This window comes from Salvelinus namaycush, chromosome 42, assembly GCF_016432855.1.
Source record: "Salvelinus namaycush isolate Seneca chromosome 42, SaNama_1.0, whole genome shotgun sequence".
NCBI lineage: Eukaryota > Metazoa > Chordata > Actinopteri > Salmoniformes > Salmonidae > Salvelinus > Salvelinus namaycush.
Window position 1 is genome coordinate 6,181,996 of NC_052348.1, and position 21,667 is coordinate 6,203,662.

Consider the following 21,667-nt stretch of genomic DNA (forward strand, 5'->3'; position numbering starts at 1 on the left):
ACATTCTCTTCACCACATTGCCACGCATAATATGATCTTATTACTACAAATGTAATAAGATCAGTGATAATAATGAATGTTCTCAAACACAGAGGTGGAAATACAGTTTGTGAAAGTTGCCCCATGTTCTGGGCATGTAATCATAAAGCATCTCAGAGTAGGAGTACTGATCTAGGATCAGGTCCCCCCTGTCCATTTATCTAATTCATTATGATCTAAAAGGCTAAACTGATCCTAGATCACCACTCCTACTCTTGAGAGGCATAGTTGGAGAGCAACTGTGATGTGGATGAACCAACTGTCCTTTTTCTGATGCTCAAAATAAAGCAAAGCAACTCTCGAGTCTTAAAAAGATGAGAAAACATTCAACACGCATATGTAGCAAAACTATGGCTTTACATTCTCATAGTGCAATTCAGACACTATAGGTACTACACATACCACCACGACATTGCACAAAAGTAGCCAGAGTGCCAGTCTGTTTGTGCAATCATGTCAACTCCTTTTCACTTATTGTCATGCCATGTTTGTCTTGCAATAGAGTTGGGAAAAGCACAAACAGATCTGAGACCAGGCTACTACAGAAATACTTGCTTCCCAGGCACTTACAATAAAGCACACACATTCAATTTATGACATATCATTACATACATACATTACAGTATTATCTTTCAGATTCCGTCACACACACGGTCTCCATCACAAATGGCACCCCATACCCGACATAGGGATTTAGTGGGATGGACACGAAATAAATAGCCCAGTAGCTACAATGCACCTGCTAAATGAAGCCCTGCTCCAATGAGGTGATTCTACTGTCGTTGTCATGGGGACAGTGATATTGGGGTTCAGGTGCATCCATCTTACCTCATACATTACTGTTAACTAGTAATACTGTTTGTTATATTTGACCTCATACAGTAACTGTTAACTAACAAAACTGTTTTATTTGACCAAATACAATACTGTTAACTGTAAATACTGTTTTATTTGACCTCATACAGTACTGTTAACTGTAAATACTGTTTTATTTGACCTCATACAGTACTGTTAACTGTAAATAATGTATTGTTTTTAAATACTGAAGATGGTTGGTTGATCAGATTCAACCAGCTTTTGGAGTTGATTTGAGCAACACATCTGTACATCTATTTTATCTCATACAGTACTGTTAACTGTAAACACTGTTTAACATTACAAGATGGTTGGTTGGTGGGCTGGTTGACCAGATTGAATCAGCTTTTGACAAGTGCTCTTTCTTGCCCACATTTATATAAGTACTTTTCTTGTAAACTAATCTACAGCTCTCTGTAAAAGCTCATGTGTAACAGCTCACCTTAAAGGTTTCTGTGATAGGTACCAATTGGGATTTCTCTTCAACTACACAGACATTTCACGTTCCAATTTTATGATATGCAACACGTTCAATAACATGATTATCTAAAAACAAAATTCCATAAATGTTGTTACAAACTAGGCTGTGCCTGCACAACACCTCACACACCGTACCACTGTCCTGAACTTAGCTATGATTGGCTGAAATAACAACGGGTGATGATGTCATCTCAAAACCTAGGTTCTGTCCCAATAGGCACCCGATTTCCTATGTAGTATACTGCCTTTGACCAGGGCCCATAGGGTTCTGGTCAAAAGTAGTGCACTATATAGGGAATAGGGTGCCATTTGGGGCGCAAGCCCTAAAGATCAAATAACGCAAAAACAGAGGGACCATCAAAGTCTGACCAAACAAACAGACCCTATGAGCCCTGGTCAAAAGTAGTGCACATAATAGGGAATAGGGTGCCATTTGGGACCATCGTACATTTCAGGTGGACACATTGTGATGTACGGAGTCATTTAAATACTAACTCTGGGATGAACACAGGGACATAGAGGTAGTGACCCAGGGTGTGTCTGAAATTGTACCCTATGGGCTCTGGTCAAAAGTAGTGCACTATATAGGGAATAGGGTGCCATTTCAGACATAGCCGCAGACTTGACCAAGTGGGCATAGTACTTAGTGGACTTACAATGACAGGTCTGGCATGGACATAAATAAGGGGACACGGGGAAAGATTGCAGGTGCAGATGGATAGTCAAAGTAATAGGAATGTGCAGGCCCCATGGGCTGGTGGTCTAGACACATGTATGGGGAAACTACGGTTCCCCTTAACCATTCCCACTTTGTCTCCTCCTATTCTCCGCTGGATGTAAAGACACAATAAAGACAAGTATAGATACAGGGAGGGAACCGGGAAAGACAGAAAGACAAACAAACAATGACCAATAAAATATTACTGCCAGACTGGCTGCTAGGCCTAAATGAATGAAGTGACTGTGGTGAGAGTTGGGTGGGGGAGGTAGTTCAATGTTACACCAGCCAATCTGATAGTGAAAGAGATCCACTTCCTGTCTACTACAGAATACAGAGAGCTGTGCTTCTGGTTGGTGGAAGGGTGACCTGAAATGGTACCAATAAACTTCATGGTCAGCGTAAATGTATATTTTTGGTCAGCGTAAATATTATTGCTTAATTATTGAATTGCCAAACCTCAATTTCCATTGAGATTTCTATTTCACGTTTAGGCATGACATGTTTTTAACTAAAATAAATATTAGTTAAATGTATATTTTAGGATTTCTTTGGCATGTCATACCTAAAACAAAAATGAGTATATTGAGTGTGTATTTTGATGTCAAATTAAAAAGGGCTTAAGGGCAACATGTCCAAACTCCAGTGCACAATATCGTCATCACTGTCCTTGTCGAAAACGACAACCATCATTTGTCATCGTCATGACGATGGTCTATAATGATATTTTACAATTAACGACTATGATATTTGACAGTTAGTTTGGTCAAGATTATTAAGCTTAATTGCTGAGATGTCCATTAGTATGGTTTTTGGTATGGCCATTTTCTGATTGTTGCAAGGTTTGTCTCTCTCTTTCTGATTGGGTAGCGGTCTCCTTCTCAAACTCCTCCACCTTCTCTCGCATCAGGTTCCTACGGTGATAGATAAGGTATCCGGGCAACAGGAATCCAGCCAATGAGGCAATGAGCAGGCTCAGGTTGATCTGTTGATCGGAAGATAGAGTTAGTCAGAGAACGAACGTGTTTGAGACATAACTTTCTAAAAAATCTTATTGCCTCTTATTGTCTGTTTCTGCCCATTCACATGAATCCCTTTTTATTAAATCGCCTTACAATCTCAGTAGTACAATGGCAAAGTACTAATGTCATCGTGTGTGCTGTGTGTGTCTGCATGCATGCATGTATGTGATCTGTGTGTATGCTCTGTGTGTGTGTGTGCGCGTGTCTGTGTGTGTAGCCTCACCCAGTAGGGGTCTCCTCCCAGGTGTCCCACCATGATGACGAAGAGAGGCTGCTGGAGGAGAGCGAATAGCGCGCTGATCATCGACTGCATCCCCGTCAATGTCCCAAAGTGATTGGACGGATATCTGGAAGGGGCGGGATGTAATGGTTACCTCTCTAATCAAAACTGACTACCATACCTGACCAAAACAGACATCTTACCTGTGTTTTGTTAAGATAATACACATTTTAGAATTTTTTTGTGTTTGTAGCAATTTGTGAATTTTATCAAATAATTTAGCCTTTCACTGCTATTGATATGTAACATAGTGTTTTCCAAATTGTGTAACAAACAATTCTCAAAGCTCTCTGACACACACCTACGAATCTTACTGAGACGATCATAGCATGGGTGTAATATGCTGGAAAGCAAACGTCCAACAATGTGTTTAGTTGATGTTGTAATGTACTTACACGGCAGCATAGAGTCCTCCAGCACAGGAGTGGACGAAACCTCTGACCATGGTGTGGACGATGAAGGAAATGATCTGGGAGGGAGAGAAAGAGAAGGAGAGAGAAAGAGATAGAGAAAGGGGGGTATTAGGAAAATAAAAGGATAGGGGGATGGAGAGGGAGAGAAATAGTTTATTTTATTTGGACAATTAAGAACACAATACAACCACACCTGGATACTGCTGCATTTAAAAATCATCAAGGATGACACAAAAAAGTTCCACAATTAAAATTAGCAGCACAGATGTGCAGTGCGGTTTTGTTAAGCAGTGGGAAGGACACATCACACCCAGCAAACACAGCCTACATCAGCTGGTGAGCTGAGGGGGAGCAAGGGATGAGTGTGGGCAGACAGGCTCCACTCAGGCTCAGCCTCCGATTATACACATCGCGCTGGCGACTCTCTTGTATCCCCATAGCTAACCAGTCACCACCAGCCTTCTAGTTAGCTACCCTTTGGCTGGTTAAGAAACACAAGCTGCTTTATGAAATTAAAAACAATAGCAGCATTGAGATTAATAGTAAAACAACAGTCTAGCTATGTTTTATCACCCTTGACTATAGAAAAGTATAGAAAAGCCTTTGAATTTGTAGTCTCGCTAATTTGTAGTCTCGTTAACCCTTCCACTTTCCCCACTGTATTTCAGAGCCAGGTTCTGTAGTCAATGTAGCCAAGTCTCAATCTTTTCCTCAGAGAAAACTGCTTGATTCTAGCCCTTACCATTCAAAAGATACACTACATGACCAAAAGTATGTGGACACCTGCTCGTTGAACATCTCATTCAAAAATCATGGGCATTAATATGGAGTTGATCCCCCCCTTCACTGCTGTAACCGCATCCACTCTTCTGGGAAGGCTTTCCACTAGATGTTGGAACATTGCTGCTGGGACTTGCTTCCATTCAGCCACAAGAGCATTGGTGAGGTCGGGCAATAACGCCTGGCTCGCAGTCGGCGTTCCAATTCATCCCAAAGGTGTTTGATGGGGTTGAGGTCAAGGCTCTGTGCAGGCCAGTCAAGTTCTTCCACACCGATCTCGACAAACCATTTCTGTATGAATCTCACTTTGTGCACGGGGGCATTGTCATTCTGAAACAGGAAAGGGCCTTCCTGTCACGCCCTGACCAAAAGAGAGCCTTTTCTATTCTCTATTTTGGTTAGGTCGGGGTGTGACTAGTGGGGGTGTTCCTATCTAGGTGTTTTTGTTTTCTATGTTGGCCTGGTATGGTTCCCAATCAGAGGCAGCTGTTTATCGTTGTCTCTGATTGGGGATCATATTTAGGCAGCCTTTTCCCACCTGTTTGTTGTGGGATCTTGTTTATGTATTGTTACTTGTGAGCACTGCGTAGCTTCATGTTCGTTTTGCTCTTTATTGTTTTCTGTGCGTTTCACTCGAATAAAGATGATGAAACCATTCCACGCTGCACGTTGGTCCGATTCATACAATAACGATCGTGAAACTTCCCCCAAACTGTTGCCACAAAGTTTGAAGCACAGAATCGTCTAGAATGTAATTTTATGCTGTAGTGTTAGGATTTCCCTACAATGGAACTAAGGGGCCTAGCCCGAACCATGAAAAACAGCCACAGACCATTAATCCTCCACTACCAAACTTTACAGTTGGCACTATCTTGCATTGGCGGGTCGAATTTTACAATAATCAAGCATATCGCGGGCCGTACTAAAACTAGACCACATGCGGACCGTACCGTTAACCATTTGTTTAGGATACACCTTGTTCAGTCATGTTACCTCATTTGTTAGCTATAATTAACAACCTGGGGGCGCGTTCAGTAGGACGCAACGTTTTGGAACGTTCAGATATAAATGTTATGTAGGACAAACACGCCTCTCTGACACTTTGAATAAGAACTAACATCTTATCTGTTGATGGAATTTATATCTGAAACGTTTGAGAACGTTTTGCAACTGAACATGGCCCTGGTAGCCTATTCATTCATAGGCTGCATCTCCGTCACTCGGTCGCGTCTTGCCATTGTTATGAACGTTCTCAAGGCGCCCTTTACCGGCGGCGACATAGTGGTGTTTTAAAGTGGTGATAAGCCCAGTCATTCTGGACAGAGGCGAACTACTGTTTCGTCTAAATGACACTACTGTCCTGGAAATACGTTGACATTGCTAAAGTTTTCAAATATTTAGTAGGAAACAACTTTGCCAGCATTATCATGTCGTCAAATTTACTTCAGACCAGGCCTTGGCAAAGGTCGGCCCGGGGACCGTATGCGGCCCGCGACCTGATTCAATACGGCCCGCGGAATCATGCCCAGATCACATAAAGAATGTGCGATGATAACGTTTTGAAAAACGTAAATACAAATGTTATTCAAATTGAAAGCCCAATAAATACTTGCCTTTGTGTAATGATTTAACTCCCATCGCTTTTGGGACATTTATTTTGAAGGCACGTATAAATAACAACTGCAAGAGGACAGACAGTGACTGACAGGGTGACACACACGTCAGTTACAAATAGTATTTAGATAGAAATTGCACAAAAAAATAGTTTTTCAAAGATTTCTAAAAAATATGGAACAACAGTTGAAAGACAAGGTACAAGATTTCACCTATTTCTCCTTGGCCCTGGATGAGAGTAGTGGTGCACGTGACACGGCGCAGTTGTTGATATTCTTACGAGGCATAACCCCAGACTTTGGAATTACAGAGGAGCTTGCTTCAGTGCAGTCAATGAAGACCACAGCCACAGGGAAATATTTATTGGAGGAGGTTAATAAGTGTGTGGCAAAGCTGGGACTGAGTTTTGAAAAGTTGTCCAGTGTGACCACTGATGGGTGCCCAAACGTCACAGGAAAAAACATTGGTCTTTTGAAAAGCATACAAGATCAAGTAGCTGAGCTAAACCCAGATCAGAAAATGATTTTCCTACATTTTCATCAGGAAGTGCTCTGTAAATGTGTTCTGAAAATGAGCCATGTTGTGGATACAGTCACTAAAGTGGTAAACTTCATAAGAGCAAAATCTTTAAACCACAGGCAGTTTGTCTCACTGTTGGAAGAGACAGAGTCGGGTCATGCAGATCTCCTCTACCACACAAACGTGAGATGGCTGAGTTTGGGGAGGGTGCTTAAAAGGGTGAGGGACCTGAAGTCGGAGATTGCTGAGTTTTTTCAAATTAAAGGAAAACGTGGATTTCCCTCAACTGCAAGATAAAGAATGGTTGGCTGATTTTGCCTTCACAGTGGACATCATTGCCCTCACTGAATTCCAAAGTACAAGGGAAGGGCCTTTTTGCACATCAGATGTACAGCCTTGTCAAAGCCTTCAAGGGAAAATTACTCCTCCTGACCCGCCAAGTAGAAGCCAACAATCTCACCCACCTTCCGACACTGCTAGTCTGTTCCCTATCAGATGACCAGCAGGAGAAGTATACATTGCTGCTGCGTGCTTTGAACGGTGAGTTTTCTCGTTGTTTTTAGGATTTCAAAGTGTTGGAAAATGACATGCCGTTGGTTTCCTCTCCTTTCACCTTCAATGTGGATAACGCTCCCACTGACCTGCTGTTGGTTTCCTCTCCTTTCACCTTCAATGTGGATAACGCTCCCACTGACCTGCTGTTGGTTTCCTCTCCTTTCACCTTCAATGTGGATAACGCTCCCACTGACCTGCTGTTGGTTTCCTCTCCTTTCACCTTCAATGTGGATAACGCTCCCACTGACCTGCTGTTGGTTTCCTCTCCTTTCACCTTCAATGTGGATAACGCTCCCACTGACCTGCTGTTGGTTTCCTCTCCTTTCACCTTCAATGTGGATAACGCTCCCACTGACCTGCTGTTGGTTTCCTCTCCTTTCACCTTCAATGTGGATAACGCTCCCACTGACCTGCTGTTGGTTTCCTCTCCTTTCACCTTCAATGTGGATAACGCTCCCACTGACCTGCTGTTGGTTTCCTCTCCTTTCACCTTCAATGTGGATAACGCTCCCACTGACCTGCTGTTGGTTTCCTCTCCTTTCACCTTCAATGTGGATAACGCTCCCACTGACCTGCTGTTGGTTTCCTCTCCTTTCACCTTCAATGTGGATAACGCTCCCACTGACCTGCTGTTGGTTTCCTCTCCTTTCACCTTCAATGTGGATAACGCTCCCACTGACCTGCTGTTGGTTTCCTCTCCTTTCACCTTCAATGTGGATAACGCTCCCACTGACCTGCTGTTGGTTTCCTCTCCTTTCACCTTCAATGTGGATAACGCTCCCACTGACCTGCTGTTGGTTTCCTCTCCTTTCACCTTCAATGTGGATAACGCTCCCACTGACCTGCTGTTGGTTTCCTCTCCTTTCACCTTCAATGTGGATAACACTCCCACTGACCTGCTGTTGGTTTCCTCTCCTTTCACCTTCAATGTGGATAACGCTCCCACTGACCTGCTGTTGGTTTCCTCTCCTTTCACCTTCAATGTGGATAACCCTCCCACTGACCTGCTGTTGGTTTCCTCTCCTTTCACCTTCAATGTGGATAACGCTCCCACTGACCTGCTGTTGGTTTCCTCTCCTTTCACCTTCAATGTGGATAACGCTCCCACTGACCTGCTGTTGGTTTCCTCTCCTTTCACCTTCAATGTGGATAACGCTCCCACTGACATGCTGTTGGTCTCCTCTCCTTTCACCTTCAATGTGGATAACGCTCCCACTGACCTGCTGTTGGTTTCCTCTCCTTTCACCTTCAATGTGGATAACGCTCCCACTGACCTGCTGTTGGTTTCCTCTCCTTTCACCTTCAATGTGGATAACGCTCCCACTGACATGCTGTTGGTCTCCTCTCCTTTCACCTTCAATGTGGATAACGCTCCCACTGACCTGCTGTTGGTTTCCTCTCCTTTCACCTTCAATGTGGATAACGCTCCCACTGACCTGCTGTTGGTTTCCTCTCCTTTCACCTTCAATGTGGATAACACTCCCACTGACCTGCTGTTGGTTTCCTCTCCTTTCACCTTCAATGTGGATAACGCTCCCACTGACACTCTGTTGGTTTCCTCTCCTTTCACCTTCAATGTGGATAACGCTCCCACTGACCTGCTGTTGGTTTCCTCTCCTTTCACCTTCAATGTGGATAACGCTCCCACTGACCTGCTGTTGGTTTCCTCTCCTTTCATCTTCAATGTGGATAACGCTCCCACTGACCTGCTGTTGGTTTCCTCTCCTTTCACCTTCAATGTGGATAACGCTCCCACTGACCTGCTGTTGGTTTCCTCTCCTTTCACCTTCAATGTGGATAACGCTCCCACTGACCTGCTGTTGGTTTCCTCTCCTTTCATCTTCAATGTGGATAACGCTCCCACTGACCTGCTGTTGGTTTCCTCTCCTTTCACCTTCAATGTGGATAACGCTCCCACTGACCTGCTGTTGGTTTCCTCTCCTTTCACCTTCAATGTGGATAACGCTCCCACTGACCTGCTGTTGGTTTCCTCTCCTTTCACCTTCAATGTGGATAACGCTCCCACTGACCTGCTGTTGGTTTCCTCTCCTTTCACCTTCAATGTGGATAACGCTCCCACTGACCTGCTGTTGGTTTCCTCTCCTTTCACCTTCAATGTGGATAACCCTCCCACTGACCTGCTGTTGGTTTCCTCTCCTTTCACCTTCAATGTGGATAACGCTCCCACTGACCTGCTGTTGGTTTCCTCTCCTTTCACCTTCAATGTGGATAACACTCCCACTGACCTGCTGTTGGTTTCCTCTCCTTTCACCTTCAATGTGGATAATGCTCCCACTGACCTGCTGTTGGTTTCCTCTCCTTTCACCTTCAATGTGGATAACTCTCCCACTGACCTGCTGTTGGTTTCCTCTCCTTTCACCTTCAATGTGGATAACGCTCCCACTGACCTGCTGTTGGTTTCCTCTCCTTTCACCTTCAATGTGGATAACGCTCCCACTGACCTGCTGTTGGTTTCCTCTCCTTTCACCTTCAATGTGGATAACACTCCCACTGACCTGTTGGTTTCCTCTCCTTTCACCTTCAATGTGGATAACGCTCCCACTGACCTGCTGTTGGTTTCCTCTCCTTTCACCTTCAATGTGGATAACGCTCCCACTGACCTGCTGTTGGTTTCCTCTCCTTTCACCTTCAATGTGGATAACGCTCCCACTGACCTGCTGTTGGTTTCCTCTCCTTTCACCTTCAATGTGGATAACGCTCCCACTGACCTGCTGTTGGTTTCCTCTCCTTTCACCTTCAATGTGGATAACACTCCCACTGACCTGCTGTTGGTTTCCTCTCCTTTCACCTTCAATGTGGATAACGCTCCCACTGACCTGCTGTTGGTTTCCTCTCCTTTCACCTTCAATGTGGATAACGCTCCCACTGACCTGCTGTTGGTTTCCTCTCCTTTCACCTTCAATGTGGATAACGCTCCCACTGACCTGCTGTTGGTTTCCTCTCCTTTCACCTTCAATGTGGATAACGCTCCCACTGACCTGCTGTTGGTTTCCTCTCCTTTCACCTTCAATGTGGATAACGCTCCCACTGACCTGCTGTTGGTTTCCTCTCCTTTCACCTTCAATGTGGATAACGCTCCCACTGACCTGCTGTTGGTTTCCTCTCCTTTCACCTTCAATGTGAATAACGCTCCCACTGACCTGCTGTTGGTTTCCTCTCCTTTCACCTTCAATGTGGATAACTCTCCCTCTGACCTGCTGTTGGTTTCCTCTCCTTTCACCTTCAATGTGGATAACGCTCCCACTGACCTGCTGTTGGTTTCCTCTCCTTTCACATTCAATGTGGATAACGCTCCCACTGACCTGCTGTTGGTTTCCTCTCCTTTCACCTTCAATGTGGATAACGCTCCCACTGACCTGCTGTTGGTTTCCTCTCCTTTCACCTTCAATGTGGATAACGCTCCCACTGACCTGCTGTTGGTTTCCTCTCCTTTCACCTTCAATGTGGATAACGCTCCCACTGACCTGCTGTTGGTTTCCTCTCCTTTCACCTTCAATGTGGATAACGCTCCCACTGACCTGCTGTTGGTTTCCTCTCCTTTCACCTTCAATGTGGATAACGCTCCCACTGACCTGCTGTTGGTTTCCTCTCCTTTCACCTTCAATGTGGATAACGCTCCCACTGACCTGCTGTTGGTTTCCTCTCCTTTCACCTTCAATGTGGATAACGCTCCCACTGACCTGCTGTTGGTTTCCTCTCCTTTCACCTTCAATGTGGATAACGCTCCCACTGACCTGCTGTTGGTTTCCTCTCCTTTCACCTTCAATGTGGATAACCCTCCCACTGACCTGCTGTTGGTTTCCTCTCCTTTCACCTTCAATGTGGATAACGCTCCCACTGACCTGCTGTTGGTTTCCTCTCCTTTCACCTTCAATGTGGATAACGCTCCCACTGACCTGCTGTTGGTTTCCTCTCCTTTCACCTTCAATGTGGATAACGCTCCCACTGACCTGCTGTTGGTTTCCTCTCCTTTCACCTTCAATGTGGATAACGCTCCCACTGACCTGCTGTTGGTTTCCTCTCCTTTCACCTTCAATGTGGATAACGCTCCCACTGACCTGCTGTTGGTTTCCTCTCCTTTCACCTTCAATGTGGATAACGCTCCCACTGACCTGCTGTTGGTTTCCTCTCCTTTCACCTTCAATGTGGATAACGCTCCCACTGACCTGCTGTTGGTTTCCTCTCCTTTCACCTTCAATGTGGATAACGCTCCCACTGACCTGCTGTTGGTTTCCTCTCCTTTCACCTTCAATGTAGATAACGCTCCCACTGACCTGCTGTTGGTTTCCTCTCCTTTCACCTTCAATGTGGATAACACTCCCACTGACCTGCTGTTGGTTTCCTCTCCTTTCACCTTCAATGTGGATAACGCTCCCACTGACCTGCTGTTGGTTTCCTCTCCTTTCACCTTCAATGTGGATAACGCTCCCACTGACCTGCTGTTGGTTTCCTCTCCTTTCACCTTCAATGTGGATAACGCTCCCACTGACCTGCTGTTGGTTTCCTCTCCTTTCACCTTCAATGTGGATAACGCTCCCACTGACCTGCTGTTGGTTTCCTCTCCTTTCACCTTCAATGTGGATAACGCTCCCACTGACCTGCTGTTGGTTTCCTCTCCTTTCACCTTCAATGTGGATAACACTCCCACTGACCTGCTGTTGGTTTCCTCTCCTTTCACCTTCAATGTGGATAACGCTCCCACTGACACTCTGTTGGTTTCCTCTCCTTTCACCTTCAATGTGGATAACGCTCCCACTGACCTGCTGTTGGTTTCCTCTCCTTTCACCTTCAATGTAGATAACGCTCCCACTGACCTGCTGTTGGTTTCCTCTCCTTTCATCTTCAATGTGGATAACGCTCCCACTGACCTGCTGTTGGTTTCCTCTCCTTTCACCTTCAATGTGGATAACGCTCCCACTGACCTGCTGTTGGTTTCCTCTCCTTTCACCTTCAATGTGGATAACGCTCCCACTGACCTGCTGTTGGTTTCCTCTCCTTTCATCTTCAATGTGGATAACGCTCCCACTGACCTGCTGTTGGTTTCCTCTCCTTTCACCTTCAATGTGGATAACGCTCCCACTGACCTGCTGTTGGTTTCCTCTCCTTTCACCTTCAATGTGGATAACGCTCCCACTGACCTGCTGTTGGTTTCCTCTCCTTTCACCTTCAATGTGGATAACGCTCCCACTGACCTGCTGTTGGTTTCCTCTCCTTTCACCTTCAATGTGGATAACGCTCCCACTGACCTGCTGTTGGTTTCCTCTCCTTTCACCTTCAATGTGGATAACTCTCCCACTGACCTGCTGTTGGTTTCCTCTCCTTTCACCTTCAATGTGGATAACGCTCCCACTGACCTGCTGTTGGTTTCCTCTCCTTTCACCTTCAATGTGGATAACACTCCCACTGACCTGCTGTTGGTTTCCTCTCCTTTCACCTTCAATGTGGATAACGCTCCCACTGACCTGCTGTTGGTTTCCTCTCCTTTCACCTTCAATGTGGATAACGCTCCCACTGACCTGCTGTTGGTTTCCTCTCCTTTCACCTTCAATGTGGATAACGCTCCCACTGACCTGCTGTTGGTTTCCTCTCCTTTCACCTTCAATGTGGATAACGCTCCCACTGACCTGCTGTTGGTTTCCTCTCCTTTCACCTTCAATGTGGATAACGCTCCCACTGACCTGCTGTTGGTTTCCTCTCCTTTCACCTTCAATGTGGATAACGCTCCCACTGACCTGCTGTTGGTTTCCTCTCCTTTCACCTTCAATGTGGATAACGCTCCCACTGACCTGCTGTTGGTTTCCTCTCCTTTCACCTTCAATGTGGATAACGCTCCCACTGACCTGCTGTTGGTTTCCTCTCCTTTCACCTTCAATGTGGATAACTCTCCCTCTGACCTGCTGTTGGTTTCCTCTCCTTTCACCTTCAATGTGGATAACTCTCCCTCTGACCTGCTGTTGGTTTCCTCTCCTTTCACCTTCAATGTGGATAACGCTCCCACTGACCTGCTGTTGGTTGCCTCTCCTTTCACCTTCAATGTGGATAACGCTCCCACTGACCTGCTGTTGGTTTCCTCTCCTTTCACCTTCAATGTGGATAACGCTCCCACTGACCTGCTGTTGGTTTCCTCTCCTTTCACCTTCAATGTGGATAACGCTCCCACTGACCTGCTGTTGGTTTCCTCTCCTTTCACCTTCAATGTGGATAACGCTCCCACTGACCTGCTGTTGGTTTCCTCTCCTTTCACCTTCAATGTGGATAACTCTCCCACTGACCTGCTGTTGGTTTCCTCTCCTTTCACCTTCAATGTGGATAACTCTCCCACTGACCTGCTGTTGGTTTCCTCTCCTTTCACCTTCAATGTGGATAACGCTCCCACTGATCTGCTGTTGGTTTCCTCTCCTTTCACCTTCAATGTGGATAACCCTCCCACTGACCTGCTGTTGGTTTCCTCTCCTTTCACCTTCAATGTGGATAACGCTCCCACTGACCTGCTGTTGGTTTCCTCTCCTTTCACCTTCAATGTGGATAACGCTCCCACTGACACTCTGTTGGTTTCCTCTCCTTTCACCTTCAATGTGGATAACGCTCCCACTGACCTGCTGTTGGTTTCCTCTCCTTTCACCTTCAATGTGGATAACACTCCCACTGACCTGCTGTTGGTTTCCTCTCCTTTCACCTTCAATGTGGATAACACTCCCACTGACACTCTGTTGGTTTCCTCTCCTTTCACCTTCAATGTGGATAACGCTCCCACTGACCTGCTGTTGGTTTCCTCTCCTTTCACCTTCAATGTGGATAACGCTCCCACTGACCTGCTGTTGGTTTCCTCTCCTTTCACCTTCAATGTGGATAACACTCCCACTGACCTGCTGTTGGTTTCCTCTCCTTTCACCTTCAATGTGGATAACACTCCCACTGACCTGCTGTTGGTTTCCTCTCCTTTCACCTTCAATGTGGATAACGCTCCCACTGACCTGCTGTTGGTTTCCTCTCCTTTCACCTTCAATGTGGATAACGCTCCCACTGACCTGCTGTTGGTTTCCTCTCCTTTCACCTTCAATGTGGATAACGCTCCCACTGACCTGCTGTTGGTTTCCTCTCCTTTCACCTTCAATGTGGATAACGCTCCCACTGACCTGCTGTTGGTTTCCTCTCCTTTCACCTTCAATGTGGATAACGCTCCCACTGACCTGCTGTTGGTTTCCTCTCCTTTCACCTTCAATGTGGATAACGCTCCCACTGACCTGCTGTTGGTTTCCTCTCCTTTCACCTTCAATGTGGATAACGCTCCCACTGACATGCTGTTGGTTTCCTCTCCTTTCACCTTCAAGGTGGATAACGCTCCCACTGACCTGCAACTTGAGCTTATCGATCTTCAGGCTGATGCACTGATTGGAGAACTATTCAAAACAATGTCATCTCTTGATGAAAAAAACTTTCCAAAGATTAGGAGTCATGCTCAGAAGATGTTTGGGTCAACCTATGTATGTGAACAGACATTTTCAGTGATGGAGTATAAACAAGTTAAAGGCACAGATCATCTCTTACTGACTCTCACCTCTCAGCAATCCTGCGCATAGCGAGGTCAGAAACTATACCTGACTTCACTGCTCTAGTCAATGCCCATCAGAGACTTCACTGCTCTAGTCAATGCCCATCAGAGACTTCACTGCTCTAGTCAATGCCCATCAGAGACTTCACTGCTCTAGTCAATGCCCATCAGAGACTTCACTGCTCTAGTCAATGCCCATCAGAGACTTCACTGCTCTAGTCAATGCCCATCAGAGACTTCACTGCTCTAGTCAATGCCCATCAGAGACTTCACTGCTCTAGTCAATGCCCATCAGAGACTTCACTGCTCTAGTCAATGCCCATCAGAGACTTCACTGCTCTAGTCAATGCCCATCAGAGACTTCACTGCTCTAGTCAATGCCCATCAGAGACTTCACTGCTCTAGTCAATGCCCATCAGAGACTTCACTGCTCTAGTCAATGCCCATCAGAGACTTCACTGCTCTAGTCAATACCCATCAGAGACTTCACTGCTCTAGTCAATACCCATCAGAGACTTCACTGCTCTAGTCAATACCCATCAGAGACTTCACTGCTCTAGTCAATGTCCATCAGAGACTTCACTGCTCTAGTCAATGTCCATCAGAGACTTCACTCCTCACACTGATTGGCTAGTTTAAATGTAATGTTGAGCTCCCGCTCTTTCTTATGTTTTTGCGCATACCCGTTAACAAGAGTTCTGTCCGTGGTGCTGAATGCAGTGTACTTTTCCCTCTGTGTAGTTCATTGCATGTTTAATAATGAAAATACCTACCAAAAGGAGAACATGGATGTGGTTTATTTCTGTGCATGTTAAAAAAAGTAAAATAAGTAGCATATCTGAATGTGATTTACAGTAGATATATCTGTCAACACAGTCATACATGATGTATAATCCTGTAATATGATTCTGGCCCACGATGGCAGAAATATATTCTAATGTGGCCCTCCATGGAAAATAATTGCCCAGGCCTGTTTTAGACAGATGGTAATGTTGTAATTTGCTAGCTAGCAACGTTTGTCAAAAATAGCTAGCAATGCTAACGTTAGCTAGCTAAAATTCGGTGGCCTCCCCTCAATCTTAGCTAGCAAACGGTATACTGCATCTAAAGTCAATCTGGCGACAGCAAAATGATGACAAAAGGTTTTCCTATTAATTATTTGCCTCATTTTTGAATGTCATTGTATTTCCAAGCCACTGTAATGCAGTTTTGATCAAATCTTCATCAGTGCTCATTGACGATGCATTAAGTAGAATGCTCAATCGGGCATCAGTCCAAAATGAACGTTCAAAATAATATTGTGACGAAACATGCAAACATTTGGTGGCACAGAAAGAAATTCACTAAATTCGAAATTCACTAAATTCCTCTTGCCTCTGCACTACCCTTACGAAAAACGATTGCAGACAGAGTGCAGTATAACGGCAGTACAATACAGTATAACTGCAGTTAAAGTGCAGTCTAACTGCAGTATGTTGCAAATACTGCGTCCAAAATAACGCTTTTTTTACTACAGTAATTTTGCAGTGTAGCTGCAGTTATTCTGCAATTACTGCGTCCAGAATACCAGTCGACTGCAGTTACTGCACTTTAACTGCAGTTTCAAAACGGCAATATTTTTTTTGTAAGGGTATTTTTGACCGGGTAAATAACTTTATTTTTTGTTAATGTGGACCCAGTGACTCAGACTTGAGCACTTGGACCAGGACTCGAGCACAGGGGACTTGGGACTCGATTCGGACTCAAGGTTTAGTGACTTGACTACATCACCGGGCGAAACCGTCATTGGCTCCCATTCCAAAGTCATTAGCCCCCTTTCAGTGGTGGAAAAAGTACCCAATTGTAATACTTGAGTAAAAGTTAAGATACCTTAATAGGAAGTGACTCAAGTAAAAGTGAAAGTCACCCAGTAAAATACTACTTGAGTAAAAGTCTAAAAGTATTTGGTTATAAATATACTTAAGTTTCAAAATGCAAATGTAATTGCTAAAATGTACTTAAGTATCAAAAGTCAAAGTAAAAGTATAAATCATTTCAAATTCCTTATATTAAGCAAACCAGACAGCCCAATTTATTTTTATTTTTATACACTGCTCAAAAAAATAAAGGGAACACTAAAATAACACATCCTAGATCTGAATGAATGAAACATTCTATTAAATACTTTTTTCTTTACATAGTTGAATGTGCTGACTACAAAATCACACAAAAATTATCAATGGAAATCAAATTTATCAACCCATGGAGGTCTGGATTTGGAGTCACACTCAAAATTAAAGTGGAAAACCACACTTCAGGCTGATCCGACTTTGATGTAATGTCCTTAAAACAAGTCAAAATGAGGCTCAGTAGTGTGTGTGGCCTCCACGTGCCTGTATGACCTCCCTACAACGCCTGGGCATGCTCCTGATGAGGTGGCGGATGGTCTCCTGAGGGATCTCCTCCCAGACCTGGACTAAAGCATCCGCCAACTCCTGGACAGTCTGTGGTGCAACGTGGCGTTGGTGGATGGAGCGAGACATGTTGTCCCAGATGTGCTCAATTGGATTCAGGTCTGGGGAACGGGCGGGCCAGTTCATAGCATCAATGCCTTCCTCTTGCAGGAACTGCTGACACACTCCAGCCACATGAGGTCTAGCATTGTCTTGCATTAAAAAGAACCCAGGGCCAACCGCACCAGCATATGGTCTCACAAGGGGTCTGAGGATCTCATCTCGGTACCTAATGGCAGTCAGGCTACCTCTGGCGAGCACATGGAGGGCTGTGCGGCCCCCCAAAGAAATGCCACCCCACACCATGACTGACCCACCGCCAAACCGGTCATGCTGGAGGATGTTGCAGGCAGCAGAACGTTCTCCACGGCGTCTCCAGACTCTGTCACGTCTGTCACATGTGCGTGTGAACCTGCTTTCATCTGTGAAGAGCACAGAGCGCCAGTGGCGAATTTGCCAATCTTGGTGTTCTCTGGCAAATGCCAAACGTCCTGCACGGTGTTGGGCTGTAAGCACAACCCCCACCTGTGGACGTCGGGCCCTCATACCACCCTCATGGAGTCTGTTTCTGACCGTTTGAGCAGACACATGCACATTTGTGGCCTGCTGGAGGTCATTTTGCAGGGCTCTGGCAGTGCTCCTCCTAATCCTCTTTGCACAAAGGCGGAGGTAGCGGTCCTGCTGCTGGGCTGTTGCCCTCCTACGGCCTCCTCCACGTCTCCTGATGTACTGGCCTGTCTCCTGGTAGCGCCTCTATGCTCTGGACACTACGCTGACAGACACAGCAAACCTTCTTGCCACAGCTCGCATTGATGTGCCATCCTGGATGAGCTGCACTACCTGAGCCACTTGTGTGGGTTGTAGACTCCGTCTCATGCTACCACTAGAGTGAAAGCACCGCCAGCATTCAAAAGTGACCAAAACATCAGCCAGGAAGCATAGGAACTGAGAAGTGGTCTGTGGTCACCACCTGCAGAACCACTCCTTTATTGGGGGTGTCTTGCTAATTGCCTATAATTTCCACCTTTTGTCTATTCCATTTGCACAACAGCATGTGAAATTTATTGTCAATCAGTGTTGCTTCCTAAGTGGACAGTTTGATTTCACAGAAGTGTGATTGACTTGGAGTTACATTGTGTTGTTTAAGTGTTCCCTTTATTTTTTTGAGCAGTGTATATTTTTTTAATTCACGGATAGCTAGGGGCACACTCCCAACACTCAGACGTCATTTAAAAAACGAATCATGTGTTTAGTGAGTCCGCCAAATCATGGGCAGTAGGGATGACCAGGGATGTTCTCTTGATGAGTACATGAATCGGACCATTTTCCTGTCCTGCCAAGCATTCAAAATTTAATGAGTACTTTTGGGTGTCAGGGGAAAATTGATGGAATAAAAAGTACATTGTTTTCTTTAGGAATGTCGTGAAGTAAATAAAAATAGTAGAGTAAAGTACAGATACCCCCAAAAACGAATTAAGTAGTCCTTTAAAGTATTTTTTACTTAAGTACTTTACACCACTGCGGAACGTTGAAAACAATGGCAATGACGTGACCGAGTAGCGGAGGTGCAACCCTTTGCCAATACAGTACTTTGCGGCACCATCTGGTGCTACTCTCTCTCTCCCTGTGTTTGTGTGTATCTGTTTGTTTTGTATGTAATGTGAAATATCTATGTAGGCTGAATTAGACATTTACATGGCCAGATAATTCTTATATATGTTTGTCAGGTTGTAGGATGTTATGCATAAAAATATGTTCATAGGACAAGGTTATGTATGTTTGTGCACATGGAAGTCAGCGATTAATGTTTACTATAGGTTAATGAGGTGATACAAATGTGATGTAACTAAAATGAAAGGGCATTTAGTTGACAAAAACGGCCCACAGTTTTCATCATTTTGACAATAACTAGACTTAATCATTATTCAAATAACAAATGTGACTGTCACGGATCCCTCCGGAACTTTCATTACCCACACCTGTCCCCTGTTCCCACTGATTAGTACTTGTATAAGTGTGCCCTTTGGTTTCCATTGGGCTGTCTATTACTGTTACAATAGCCATTGGTGCGTGTGAGTACCTGTGCTGTGTGTTTTGGGCTTTCGTGCCTTTGTGGATTGCGCAGATGATTACGGGTCTCATCCTGTGTGTTAATCATTGTGCTGTTATTTATTCAAGGTACTCCTCGCTCTTTTGTTTTGGGTTTCTACCCTGTGTTTTGTTACGTGTTTGTTTGGTCTTCGTACCGTGCCTTTACACGGCACGCCGTAATTTGGGCTTAATAAAAAAATTATTACGCATTCCTGCGCCTGTCTCCCAATCCATCATACCAACGTGACAGTGACAGTGACTGAAATATATTTTGTAAAAATGACTAAGACTAGACTAAATTTCAATAAGAGTGCCAAAATGAACACTGACATGTAGCCAGGGTTCTTGTTGCAAGGTGAGTTATCAGCATTTTGTTTATTTACCTGTATAGGGGTAGATATGGTAGGCATGGTCATGTGACTGTGTTCCTACCTGTATTGGGTCACGTTCAGTAGTAAAATGTTGTGGAACGTTGCAGATCGAAATATCACAAATAGAGCTGACATGATTCCTTTTTTACATTTCAGAGAGAGGCATGTTTGTCCATATATTATGTATATATTTAAAAAAAAAAACTTTTTCTCCCCAATTTCGTGGTATCTAATTGGTAGTTAGAGTCTTGTCTCATCGCTGCAACTCCCGTACTGACTCGGGAGAGGTAAAGGTCGAGAGCCGTGTATCCTTCGAAACACAACCCAACCAAGCTGCACTGTTTCTTGACACCATGCCCGCTTAACCCGGAAGACAGCCGCACCAATGTGTCGGAGGAAACACTGTACACCTGGCAACCGTGTCAGTGTGCATTACGCCCGGGTCCGCCACAGGAGTCGCTAGAGCACGATGGGACAAGAACATCCCTGCCAGCCAAACACCTCCCCTAACCCGGACAACGCTGGGCCCTGGTCGCGGCCGGCAGCGACGGAGCCTGGACTTGAACCAGGATCTCTAGAGGCACAGCTAGCACAATGCAGTGCCTTAGACCACTGCGCCACTCAGGAGGCCCCCATATAATATATTTCTATCGAAACGTTCCACAACGCTGTGTCCAGTTGAACGCACCCCAGGTGAGCTGTGTGCGGTTGGGTCATGTGGCTGTCTTCTTACCTGTACAGGCATGTTGTCTATCATCTGGATGACTCCGAAGGTGACCAGTAGAACGTTGGTGATGATGAAAGCGCGGATGGCGTTTGTCAGTTTCTGGATCTTCTTGTCTCTCTTCGGGGGTTCCGGTTGGCTGGAGAGAAGAGATCAGGGACAAACAAACAATGTAAGCATCAGGAAAATACCAAGGTGTTTATTAGGGAACGCCACAGAAGACATTTCAACATTTTTTACAAAGGAAAGCGAAAATTATCATTTTAGTCCGTTTTCTTTAGTTAGATGTCTAATGAACACAATCCGGCTCTCTCAACATGTCATGCTTGGTCTCTTCTGAATTATTTCTCCCTTAAAGAGAGTGGCGCAGCGGTCTAAGGCACATCATCTCAGTGCTAGAAGCGTCACTACAGACACCCTGGTTCGAATCCAAGCTGTATCACAACCGGCCGTGATTGGGAGTCCCATAGGGTGGCGCACAACTTGCCCAGCATCGTCCAGGTTTGGCCAGTGTAGGGCCGTCATTGTAAATAAGAATTTGTTCTTAACTGACTTGCCTAGTTAAATAAAGGTTAAATAATAAATAAATAAATAAAGACAGCTGAGTGACCAATATTAGTCAACTGCTGTCCATGTCTCCATAGGGATGAACAGCTTATGTCGCCAGCTAGTGGTGATTTTGTATTAATGCATCCCAGGCACCAATAGGTACATGCAAGGACATGCAGTTTACTAGGGGGGCCACGAATGACCAAGTGAATGTGTTAAAATACCTAGGGCCCAGAGATTTTCTTGGTGGGCTGTAAGTGTAAACACTGTCCAATCAGCATGATGGATGAGATGGGTGGTTTATAACTGAAGTTCCTACGTTCTCTCTCTCTCTTTGTTCCGCTCTCTCTCCGTTTCACTCTGTCACACACACGCGCACACACACACACACGTGCACGCACACACGCGCACCTCTGGTCTACGTCGCACTCCTTCATCCTCCAGTCCATGATGTAGCCAATCAGAGGACAGGTGAGCAGGCAGAGCAGCTGCAGAGAGCCAAACACTGACGAGTAGAAACCCACTGAGGAGAGGAGACACACGGTCAGAAAACACACACACACACATACGTACATGTGCACATACACAGTCA

At 45.2% G+C, this 21,667-nt stretch overlaps 1 protein-coding gene across 1 annotated transcript in view; it reads right to left on the bottom strand.

The window, feature by feature from the left end:
* Positions 1-377: 377 nt before the first annotated feature.
* Positions 378-21,667, bottom strand: part of slc43a1b (solute carrier family 43 member 1b) — a 55,133-nt gene continuing 33,843 nt past the window's right edge. Inside the window, exons 11-15 of the mRNA XM_038981666.1 lie at positions 21,487-21,598; positions 20,536-20,665; positions 3,790-3,863; positions 3,338-3,461; positions 378-3,077 (exon numbers count right to left, since the gene is read on the bottom strand). Of these exons, the coding sequence (XP_038837594.1) occupies positions 2,874-3,077; positions 3,338-3,461; positions 3,790-3,863; positions 20,536-20,665; positions 21,487-21,598 (644 nt within the window). The 3' untranslated portion in view covers positions 378-2,873. The remainder of the gene's footprint in view (positions 3,078-3,337; positions 3,462-3,789; positions 3,864-20,535; positions 20,666-21,486; positions 21,599-21,667) is intronic.